This window comes from Panthera uncia (genome assembly GCF_023721935.1).
Source record: "Panthera uncia isolate 11264 chromosome C1 unlocalized genomic scaffold, Puncia_PCG_1.0 HiC_scaffold_3, whole genome shotgun sequence".
NCBI classification, from domain to species: Eukaryota; Metazoa; Chordata; class Mammalia; order Carnivora; family Felidae; genus Panthera; species Panthera uncia.
The window spans coordinates 3,838,376-3,850,582 of NW_026057584.1; the positions used below are offsets into that span (position 1 = coordinate 3,838,376).

At 46.9% G+C, this 12,207-nt stretch overlaps 1 protein-coding gene across 1 annotated transcript in view; it reads left to right on the top strand.

Annotated features, from left to right (window-relative positions):
• The window catches only part of COL6A3 (collagen type VI alpha 3 chain), an 80,567-nt gene extending 68,565 nt beyond the window's left edge, over positions 1 to 12,002 (top strand). The window contains exons 40-44 of the mRNA XM_049614617.1: positions 195 to 592; positions 1,901 to 2,164; positions 3,184 to 3,282; positions 10,468 to 10,632; positions 11,291 to 12,002. Coding sequence (XP_049470574.1) covers positions 195 to 592; positions 1,901 to 2,164; positions 3,184 to 3,282; positions 10,468 to 10,632; positions 11,291 to 11,331 — 967 coding nt within the window. The 3' untranslated portion in view covers positions 11,332 to 12,002. The remainder of the gene's footprint in view (positions 1 to 194; positions 593 to 1,900; positions 2,165 to 3,183; positions 3,283 to 10,467; positions 10,633 to 11,290) is intronic.
• The last annotated feature ends 205 nt before the right edge of the window (positions 12,003 to 12,207 follow it).

The following is a 12,207-nucleotide window of genomic DNA, read 5'->3' on the forward strand; positions in this document are numbered from 1 at the left end:
AAATAATTAAATATTAAACAACAATAATATTAAACAAAAATATTCATATTAAATATTAAAATATTAAATAATATTAAAATATTAAATATTAAAACAATAATATTAAAGTTAAAATTATAATTAAATAATAATTATAAAAATATTTAACAAATAATGTTAAATAATATTAAACAGTACTTAATTTGTCTTAACAGAAATATTCCGAATAACGTGACTTCGAGTCCCGCATCCAAACTAGTGACCACAGCGAAGCCGGTGGCCTCCACGGAAGCGGTGACCACCACGACCAAACCAGTCACAGTAGTAAACCTGCCGGCCTCTAAGCCGGTCGCAGCAAAGCCAGCTGCGCCCAAACCGGCAGCCTCGAGACCGGCGTCTGGGAGACCCGTGGCCGCCAAGCCCGAGGCCACCAAGACGGCCACGGTCAGACCCGCGGTGGCCGCGAAGCCGGCGGCCGCGAAGCCGGCGGCCGCGAAGCCAGCAGCTGTGAGACCCCCTGCCGCAGCCAAACCAGCGGCCGCCAAGCCCGAGGCCGCCAAGCCCCAGGCCGCCAAACTGGCCACCAGCAAGACAGAATCTGCTAAGCCCGTGGGTAAGAAAGCACCGTGAGGGCTGCCCAGCTGTGACATCCTTATTCCCTGTGCTCAGGGCACGTCCTTCGAAGCCTGTCTATAAAGCAGTTGAAATGCCGTCACTGAGCTGGGATTTATGCATCTAGATGATGATGCGTTTTAGAAGGTGCCGGTCAGAGCGTGCGATTGTCAAAGCGTTGCTTTTCTTCTGTTAGGAAGCGGCCTGTCTCTTAGCTCTGTGAGGCTGGGGAGCTCCTCACAAAAAGCAGGTGAAATGGGTCTCCCGCCCTCTGCTGCCTCCTTCCCCCACTGCCCACCCCGGGCCCCGAACCCCATCTCGGGTTTTCCCGTGGGAAGGAGGCCCCAAGATGCACGCTGTGGCAATATTGGGATGTTTGGTGAATATTGCCAATATTGGGATGTTGGCAATATTGGAATGGTTCCAATATTGGGCAAGTCACAGCCTGGATGATCAACCCCCCTGCCCCACAAATGCTGTCCATGGGGAAGACACCTTCCAGATGGAATGAGATAGGAGGGTGGGCGGGCTTAATGAGACCCAGAATTTGTTTTATTTTTTCCTCTGATGCTAGAAGATACTAGAGAGTCACAAACCATATAGAAAGGTGAAGGCGGAATGAGCGTGTCTGCGAAAAGGTAGAAATCGTCTTCATTTGATGAACAGAGAGAAAGCAGGAATTCCTTTAAAAGAATTTCCTGTCACGCCCTGGAGTTTAAATTTAACACATTCTAAATTACGGAGCTCATTCTGTTTTGGATGTCTCATTTCATATTAGCACACTGGACTGTGTGTTTTCTTTTTCTTTTTTTTTATGTTCATTTATTTTTGAGAGAGAGAGAGTGAGTGGGAGCAGAGGAAGGACAGAGAGAGGGAGACACAGAATCCGAAGCAGGCTCCAGGCCCTGAGCTGTCAGCACAGAGCCCGACGCGGGGCTCGAAGTCACAAACCTCGAGATCGTGACCTGAGCCAGAGTCGGATGCTCAACCGACTGAACCCCCCCCCAGGTGCCCCTGGACTGTGTGTTTTCAAAGTTTCTCCTTAACAGCACAGATTCTCCATAGAAAAGAAATAGTGATGCATCTTGCTGATGAATAATGAGATTATGAATTCCACGTTTCGTGTATGTCAGTAGCTTACGAGACTAACAGTTCTCAGGAGCTCAAACAAGAAATTAGCTCCTTGCTCACCCGAATTCCCACCCAGTTGCCTGCTGATACATCGCTTCTGTTCTTCTGCTGCCTGTGTGCTACAGTCACGTGGGGTTTTAAGTTTTATCCCCACATTCTGCTTCCATCTGTTTTCCAGTTAAGGCGTTCCGGGAGGTCCAGGTGTCGGACGTCACAGAGAACAGCGCCAGAATCCACTGGGAGAGGCCCGAGCCCCCCAGTCCTTACTTTTATGACCTCACTGTCACCTCGGCCCACGATCAGTCCCTGGTGCTGAGGCAGAACCTGTCGGTCACGGAGCGTGCCATCGGGGGCCTGCTCGCTGGGCACACGTACCACGTGGTGGTGCTTTGCTACTTGAAGTCTCAGGTCAGAGCCGCCTACCAAGGAAGTTTCACTACAAGTGAGTACGTGAGCCACCCTGAGCAGCCAGTACCTGATTTCCGCATGGACTGTCAAACAGGACATAAAGGGGATGGTTCTTATTCACTGGATCTGAAATGATGAGGTTGTCCTGGGTGTTTTGGTTGTGCCCCGTTTCGTAAATTAATCCCGCGGAAGATGGGTTCCTTGTGAACTGTTGTCCTGCCGTGGGGGTCCTGGGATACTTTATGGGGGAAGCCAGATCCGTTTGGCCTAAGGTGAAGCCCCTTCTCTGGGAGAAAGAAATACATTCGTGGACCCGGACTGGGGCCTTGACTGCCCACCACGACCGTGTTTCTAAAGTTTGTTTGCAAGTTCAGTGAACAGAAAACACCCCCCAGGGTCACTGGCTTCTCAGAGAGGAACCTAGGAGTCCATGCTTCTTACCACCCTAAGACCAGGGGACACGCACAGCCAGGCGCAGAGGGCATCACATTCCATCCCCGGTGCACCAGGCTGTGGCTCTGCCCTCCGTGGCCTCTTGTCTCCCTGGCTCGGCCTCGGCACCGAGGCCCTCGACCTGCCCTTGCATGTGTTTCCAGGCTCTGTTAGCTACAATCCCACCATCTCCCTCCCCTTTGAACCTTCTCCCGGATTCCCCCACCCCCATGCCTTTCTATTTGGGCTAGCGTAATTCAGGTCAAGGAATTATGCCTGAAGAAAGGGAATTCCCATCAGTCACCATGTAATCTGTGAAGATGTGGGTGCAAAACGCCTTCCACGCTGGGGCTCCATTTTCATGGACGGAACCATATGGATGGAAGAGGTTACATGGGAAATGGGAGGATTTGTTCAGAGTTCAGAGATTCCCTCCATTTGCCCAATGAGATGAGTGGGCCTCGGGAGTGTCTGTAGAGACTTGGCCGGTCTCTGTGTGTCGGTGGCTCACCCTTGCATGAGATGGTAACCCAGAAAGGCAGCCTGCCTCAGTTGCTGAGAATTCCTAAGCCCTTCCGTGTCTGTGTTTCTTACCAGTCGCGTGTATTTTCTCTTTTCTAGAGAAAGCTCAGCCTCCGTCTCCACCACAAGCAAGGTCAGCTTCTAGTTCAACCATCAATCTGATGGTGAGCACAGAGCCATTGGCTGGTGGTGAAGCAGGTGAGTTGTCAAGTATTAGGTCCATTAACAACACTAAGAAAGCATTCTACCAGACATTAAAACAAATTTTGTTTATTTATTTTGAGAGAGAGAGAGGGAGAGAGGGAGAGAGAGAGATGGAGAACACGTGCGTGAGCCAGGGAGGGGCAGAGAGTGGGAGAGAGAGTCCCAAGCAGCCTCCACACTGTCAGTGCAGAGCCAGACTTGGAGCTTGATCCCACAAACCATGAGATATGACCTGAGCCAAAACCAAGAGTCAGATGCTTAACCAACTGAGCCAACCGGGCGCCCCTCTACCAGACATTTCAAAGCCTTCGAAGCCTCAACTCTGGGTCATCCACTGGGATTCTGATTCTCAGGCAAGTCTGGCTTCTATGGGAATGTTCCACCTCGGCTCTTTGTGGCCCAATGTGGTGTGATTCTGCGTAGTCCAAGTTGTAAATAGTGACTTTCCTTTCCTGTCACCAGACTCTTAAAAGAAAGCCAGATGGCCGTTGCTTTGGGGCTATAGCCAGGAGTTCATGTGTCTGTTCATCAGATTCCCCTGAGCCTCCTGTTGGGACTAGAGTTGATTTATGGTTCATGAAGCTGGAAGCATAGGGATTTGTCCACTCAGTGACTTAATCTAATGACAGCTGCTTAAAAGAACACAAAACAACCAAGATTAGAACCCGTGAAAGGCATGCGTTTGGAAGTGAACCATGGGAGGGGTGTTCTGGTCCTCATTCCCTAAGCACACACCCTGGCTTACCTATCATCCCACTGTCCGTGTGCCTGAGACCAAGTGTGTGTACCCTTACGTGAATGACGAGTTCGACCTGTTTCTGGAACCGACAGCTGATATGTACTTTTGTTCCTGGGCAGTGGGATTCCGTGATCCTTCCAGACCTTCACCCTTGTCCAGTGGACCCTGAGCTTAGACTGTTCTCCCTTAAGAAACTGATTATTGATATAGTTGGTGTGCTTTGCGTATATATAAGTGTTCTTCAGAAGATGTTGGCACCGGTCTCCGAAGTCAACGTTCCATGGGTATTTACCTATGGTATTGTTTTATAGACCCCCCTCGCTGTGAAGACAAGTCCTTATTCTTTGATATGCTGGGCGCCATCTGGAGAAGGAAGGCGTTCCTCTTTACAATGTTTATTTCTGCAGTGGGCTCTGATAGAAGGCATTTGCCGAGGCACGCTGCCTTTGTTCTGGATTTAAAAGCTCTGTGCTTTCTCAATACTCATGGCATTGTCAGAAGCAGCGACACATTGCTTTCTGCGCCATTAGTGAGGATTCTTTCTTCTTTTCCTCTTCCTTCCTTCCTTCCTTCCTTCCTTCCTTTCTTTCTCTTTCTTTCTTTCTTTCTTTCTTTCTTTCTTTCTTTCTTTCTTTCTCTGAGAGAGAGAGAGAAAGAAAGTGCACAAGCTGGGGAGAGGGGCAGAGGAACAGGGAGAGAGTCTTAAGGAGGCTCCGTGTCCAGGGCGGAGGCCGACACGGGGCTCGATCTCATGAACCGTGAACTGTCAGATCTTGACATCGCGTGTTGGCCGCTTAACTGATGGAGCCACCCGGGCACCATGAGGATCCTATCATTTTACTCCTTGCTCTGTAAGTTTTGAAGATGATGTCTGTTTCTTCACCTCCAGTCTCCACCTTTCTGTAGAGACTGCATCCCATCCCATCTGTGTGTAAATAATATTGGATGATTTCTGTCTCCACACCCCCATCTCTTTGTGGCCCCTCGGGAGGAGAGGCCTCTTGATTCTCTTAGTTGTTTCTAGAGAGAATCTTCTCTATTGCTAGAATATTTTATGCCATCAGTGGACTTGCCCTGTAGCCGTGTATCTGTGCACACATATATCAGTGATCTATATCTGTACCTTTATATATCTGTATCTGTATCTATATCTGTATCTATACTGTATTATGTCTATATCCATCTATCTATCTCTCTTTCTGTCATCCATTAGTACAGCCACAACCCCTATTGACAGGTGGCATTGGGAGTTCACTAGAAATAAAGTAACTAAGTCAATGCAGGAAGTGTGGAACTATCATACACATAGGTGTGTGATTACTGCAAAGAAATGAATTACATACAGAACTGGAAAAGGTTTAAAAAAATCTGCTTTTGGAAGCAAGTTTAGGAATTGGTCTATGTTAGAGGCAGCCATGCATTTTTCAAACTCTTGCAGCCTTCCCACTGGAAAGGTTGGCTGAAAAATAAGACTTTCTCTCCTCTTGATATAAATTTATGGGAAAAGAGATCTAGAAAGAGATATCGAAGAGAAAGAGATGTAGAAAAGAGGTATAGAAAGAATTCAGGAATTCAGGGTAGATAGGGTAATTAAACTTGAACTTGTTCGAGATTGTATGAAAGGATTTTGTAAAAGCTTTTAAGGTTGTAATTTTCAACTCAAACTAACAAAAGGAGAAGTATGTGGAGAAGACATCTGTCTTTGCCTCTTTGATTTCTGCACATAAGGCGTCTTCTGAGTCTTGCATGAAGACACCATGGTTGAGCCTTTGTCCCTTGCACGGGGGTCCTTTCAGCTCCTGTCCCCCTTCTGCCCCCTTCCTGGGTCACCTCCATGGTGACTTGGTTCCCAGCATGGCGCTCGAGCTCAGAGAGAAGCGGCAAAGAACTCACTAGGATTTCCCCAAAGATTTGGGTCAGGGAAGATGAAATTCTGACTTCAAAGTAATTGAAATCTGTCTGTTATTTCCTGGTCACTGGTAACTTTACCCCTCATAGAGAGTAGAGATTGTAAAATTCCTACAAATTCGGTGCTTCATTGAGAGAAAATGACTGAGAGTAAATTCCATGGCAAGACTTGGGGATATTTTTGGTTCTTTTTTTGTGTGGCCCAGAAGGGACAGGAATATATAAACAATATTTAGTTGATATAAACAACATAATCGTTAAACAAGAATCTGAGTGGGTTGTTGTGTTTGTTGCTTAAGACTGAGTCATGGGTTCAGAGTTAGGAAAGTCCTTTTAATCCAGATCTTTAATTTTTTTTTTTAATGTTTATTTAATTTTGAGACAAAGAGAGACAGAGCATGAGCAGGGGAGGGAAAGTGAGAGAGGGAGACACAGAATCCGAAGCAGGCTCCAGGCTCCGGGCTCTGAGCTGTCAGCACAAAGCCCGACATGGGGCTCGAACTCACAGACTGAGAGATCATGACCTGAGCTGAAGTCAGACACTCAAATGACTGAGCCACCCAGGTGCCCTAATCTAGACCTTTAACACTTAGGTCTCCTTTCACCATGTGGCAGAGAAAAGGGATTTTGGTGGTGCCTGTGAGTCTTTGAGAACTCTTTTGAAGGAAATCGATCAGATACTTACTTTAAAATGTTTAAACCTCCAAATGGGAAAGAAGAATCAGGAGACAAAAGCTTCCCCTGTCTCCCAACCTCCTCCCTCCCCTGTCCCCTGCCATAGTTAAGTCATCTTAGGAATTTTTCCTAGGGGGGTAAAACATTTTTATGATACTCATATTTTTGCAGGTAAAAAAAGAGAGACAGTGAATCACTTTATTAAGTAACTTTTAAAAATATATTCACTGTATTCTTACTCAGTAGTTGCATCTAAATATCAATTACTATGCATACTATAAATTATCTCTCCAAAGATGTTTTTTTCTAGGCAGTGGAGGCAAAGTTAAGTTTAAAAACTGGTTTTTATAGGTAGTTGTGAGTACAGTTTAATTTCTCTTATTTTTCGCAGTACCAGTTAATTAGAAACACGGTTTGTATTTACAAAGATGTGCCCCTTTCTGCGTATTAAAGGTTAGATACTTTTCCTTGCCTTTTTTTTTTTAACCTCCATGAATAAAAGATTCACTGGGGTTTGTTACAAGGAACTGTATTTTGTTACCGCGTAGCACTTTGGATTTAGAACACATGGTGACCGGTGTTGGAACTCATGAACCGTGAGATCATGACCTGAGCTGGAACCAAGAGTTGGATGCTTAATCGACTGAGCCACCCAGGTGCCCCAAAGCTGATAACTTTTAAATGCTACTCATAGACACTATAAAAATCTCAAATTGGGGGCGCCTGGGTGGCTCAGTCGGTTAAGTGTCCGACTCTGGCTCAGGTCATGATCTCGCGGTTCGTGGGTTTGAGCCCCGCGTCGGGCTCTGTGCTGACAGCTCGGAGCCCGGAGCCTGCTTCGGATTCTGTGTCTCCCTCTCTGTCTGCCCCTCCCCTGCTCATGCTCTGTCTCTCTCTCTCTGTCTCAAAAATAAATAAAACGTTAAAAAAAATTTTAGAAATCTCAAACTATAAAAAAGGCAAGATTTTCAGTTGAACCCTTTATGTTTTTCAAAGAGTAATATCTCTTTCTAATTATAAAACCATAGATATTCATTGTGGAGAATCCAGAACTTACAAAAAAAACCTAAGAAAATACGACTCCCATAGGTGAAGCATTGATGACCACTGTTAATGACCCCATGCATAGCCCTCCTAATTTTTCAAATGAATAGAACGCGTGGGCATGCACACACATATGTGCACACACACACATGTACACATGCACACGTCTTTCATGTTTCTTAGGGCACCTTCCACCCTGTGGTTGGTGTTCTAAGACTCCTAGGTTGGCTCCCGTGGCTTCTGTGAACAGGTGGGATTCCCTGGCAGGGTTTTCCAGATGCCCTTGCCTCAGTTTCCTCTTGTATTTGGATGGTCACTGGTGCCCATTGACCAGTTCATATTTCACCGGCAAGTGTCACCAGAGAGTGATCTGAATCCACAACCCTTCAGGTCTGCCTTTTCAGATGGAACCTATTACGTGGTTATTCTCGGCAAAAGTGAATCAGGAAAGGTTATTGAGAGTGTCGCTCCCTATTGGCCTTCAGGCTCCTGTTGGGTTCTCAACATAAGGAGGAGAAAATTAGTGAGTATGCAGCCTGACCTTCCTGTCACATCAGAGGGGACTCCGGGCTTCTTTCAGGCTTGTGCCCAAAGGGCACACTCATTTTGGAGTGAAAACCTGGACAACTGTTGTGTCCAAACACTTGCTCTGGGGAAAAGCTCAGTGAGGTCCATCTAAGCGACACCTCTTTGGACAATAAGACATTTTTAGTTTTGTGTCTTTAAAATGGTTGTTTTAGCACAGACACAGCTGAGTCCCGTCTACATGGCATGTCTCAGAAGTCAGGATGATGAGAATGAAAACTACAAGGCTTCTTAGGACAAAACCTTTCATTTCCATGCTTTAAGAGGGAAGAATCCCACGTTTTTGTCTTCCAACAGTGCAGGGCCCTCATTAATATATTTCTCTTGGTCTACCAAATATCTGTGTGCCCACGGTGCCAGCGCCCCTATGTCATGCTGGTAAAGCTACAGGGTCTTAGCAGCGACTGTCACTGGCGTAAAGGTTGTGGAATTGCAGGAGTGATAGTTTGGTGATGAACCATTCCGATGAAAACCCTAGGAGGCTGGAGAAGCCAACCAGTCAGGGAACAGAGTGTCCTTCTGCAGGGCGGCCCCTGGGCTGTGTGGCTTCAGGTCTGGGGAGACTTCCCGTGTCTGCTTCAGAAGAGCACGGGGGAATGGGAACAGAATAGCTAAACAGAGGTGGCCAGGACTGATGGCACGTGGAACAAATTAGATGGAACAGACGTGAGCCGTGTGGGGGATGCTCAGGGGAAGAAGGAAGGGGGACGGGTCAACCATGTGGCCCAAGCCTCACACTCAAAGGGGAACCCACTGGCAAATGAGGGATAAATTTTGGTGGTTGAAATACTCTTGTTTTGCTCACTTCCCCGCAAGACATTTCTTGAAAGCCAGGCATTTTCCTTTGGTGGTAGGCACATTTGGGAGGAAGAAAGTTGTTTTTGTAATTGTCGTCATTTTCTTCTGGCTTCGTTGGGTCTTCCAAGGCTCTTGGTAGGGCCACTGGCTTTCTGGGCCCTTGAGAGGGTCTGCAACTAGGAGAGACTGTGGAGCCACCAGTCTGTGCCTAGGTGATGGCCTCCTCCATGTCCCCAGGGAATGTTTTGGGCCAGTTCTGAGCCTAAATCCTGTGTACCTGAGTCTGGTCCATAACGGTTGACCCAAGCTTTGGTTCTTTACCTGAAGATTTAGGTTTTCCTTTCACTTCTTGGTGCAATCAGACCTGCACGTGCTCACCGGCTCTGCAGCTGTGAGCAACCCACGGGGGTGGGGACGTCAGCCCTGCGTGGGGAGGGCCCGGTGACTCAGGCGTGTTGGCTACTCCCGTAAACATGTAGCACTGTCCCCTCCAGGGAGTTTTATAGAAGGAAGGATTACGTTTTTCAAACTTACAGAAGATGGTTGACATTAATGCTACTCTTTCCCAGCATGACCTGGAGTTTGCCAGAAGACTCTGTAAACAGATGTTTTCCTGTGGAAGGGCTGTAAACTTTTCTTTGCAGGCGTTGTGCAATGGCTCTGACGTCGCCATTACTTTGCAGCTGGGCCACACCAGAAGTAGGCATTGAAAACATAAACTTCCTTAACGGGACAAAGAATGCCTCCGTGTCTTCAAAACAGCTTTGCGATGTGACATTTTTGCCATCGTGCATTTTACAGCAGCGGTAGCACTTTGCTTTGCTTGTTTAATTTGGCTGCTCTCGAAGGCTGCCAGCTACACACACACACACACACACACATACACACACACACACACGCACGCACGCACGGGCATACGTGCACATACACTCAGAAAGATGTTTCTTTTCCACGTTGACTTTTATTTCCCCTCCACTCGTCTCGTAGCGAGACATACAGCCTTCTGTTTGAACTAGAATCTGACCAAACTTACTTGCCATTTGGCCGAGGAGTAGAAAGTGCCATAGTTTTAAGATGTAGTTTCTTAGCTGGGGCTTTAGTATTGAAGGAATTGGACAGTAAATGGCCCCATGATTGGAAAAGGGGAAACAGTTCATTCCATCTGAAATTATCCAGTAACGATGGCTTGCATTTGGGGTCCGAGTAAAATTGGTGAGGTCCTTTCATCGAGGCGACTGCATTATTGCTGTGGGTGAGATTCATGTGCGTCCGACAGCCAGAAGGTGGAGGCGTGGGGAGGGTGACAGGTTTCCCTTCTCAAAACTCTCCTGTTTGCCTGGCCAGCCTTGTGATAAGACCTTCAGCCCCTCACGCTGGGAGCAGAGTCCTTAGCGTGTCCTAAATGCTCTGTTCTCATCCCGTTATTAAAGATATATGTAAGCTACCCAAAGAAGAAGGGACTTGCAGGAAATTCATACTAAAATGGTACTACGACGCGGACACCAAAAGCTGTGCGAGATTCTGGTACGGAGGTTGTGGTGGCAACGAGAACAGATTTAATTCACAGAAAGAATGTGAAAAGGTTTGCGCTCCCGGTAAGTGATTGCTTGTTCTTTTTGCGTTTGTGGCTTTTGCAAATCAGACAAGAGGTCCGGGCCGAGGATTCACCTTTTTTAAGATATAAGAATTACAATGATTATGGTGGATAGGACAAAGGGGGTACGTTGTATCTTTAGATACGGAAGATGCTCAAATAGAACACGTGAAATTAATTTTCTGAATTATTGCTATTTCCTAAAAACATTTTTGTGTACTTGGGTTTTTGCCCACGAAGAAACACAAGACCAGACTATTCTTTCCTGTTCATCTTTAAATAATTTTGCTTTGTCTTTATACTGATGTGGACACTGGGGCCACCCAGTATCTCCGTTACGTTGGGCAACTCGACTGCTAACACAGAAAAAACAGCTTCTCCGGGTGCCCGGCTGGTGCCAGAATGGGAAAGTACAGGGTGCCCAGGGGCCTGGCTGGTGATGCAAGGCAGCCGATGGGCTCAGATTCCACACGCAGACCCAGATCCCAGGCCAGGGAGTGCCAGGGGCGCCATTAAAGGCACTGAGCGGGGAAGAAAGACTGGGGAGGAAAACTAGAAGCCGTGGGATCGTTTTTGTGTCCTTTTGGGTCAGTGATGTGGCTTTTTTCCCTCCTCTTCTCTCCCACCCTCACCGGCCCGCCCCCTCCATCAATGCTCAGCGCTCGTCAACCCCGGAGTCATGGCTGCCATGGGGACCTAAGCGTGGCCGACCAGCACCACATACCTCTTGAAGAAGGAGGCAGCCATTTCCGAGTCGTCTCTGTAGAAGCTCTGGGTGTAGACATCCTTGCACTGTTCCATTTCCCGCTTTGATGTACGTTCGAACTTGGGACGAACCGTTCTGCCGCATGACCTATCAATATGGTGCTAAATGTGTCTGTGGACCCAACGCTCTCTGTCTCCAGGCAGTTATATCGTATACTTTGAACCTTGTGTAATAGTTATCCACTGCTGGTGTTTATGTGGACATGTCTGTAAGCTCAGATCCCCGCTGGAGTTTCACGCTGTGCCTGTGTCGGGCAAGTGTAAGATCTAGAACAGAACTCCAGATTTCACTGCTACTCTATATACTTCCGCTTGGTTCATTTCTTCCCTCTTGCTTCATGAGCATGACTTAATGAGCATGCTTAAAGAGCATGACTTTAGATGGAAAGCCTGTGTACGGTGAAGAAATACGATTCCAACTTTCTAATCTCCCCCCCAATTTCCTAGATTAGATGTCAAGCTAATTTTCTTTTCCTAAAGCCTCTAACAAACGACCTAGTTAGAAGGAAGCAAATTCCCTGAATCTTGGTGCACTGTTGTGGGACCAATGCCTTCATTAAAGAATGAAGAAAGTCATAATAGAGAATATTTTTGGCATTCCTCTAATGTTGTGTGTTTTTTTTTTTTATGCAGGGTGGGGGGGTGGGGAGGGGGTTTAATTTTAATTTTAAAGATTTTAGGAAATTTATACAAAGAAACTTTTTAATAAAGTATATTGAAAGTGTTGTGGGCTTGGTGTCATTGGCTGTCTGGTTTTCTGTAGCACTTACTGTCACAGTGACCCCGGGCCGGGGAAAGGGGGCCCAGCCCA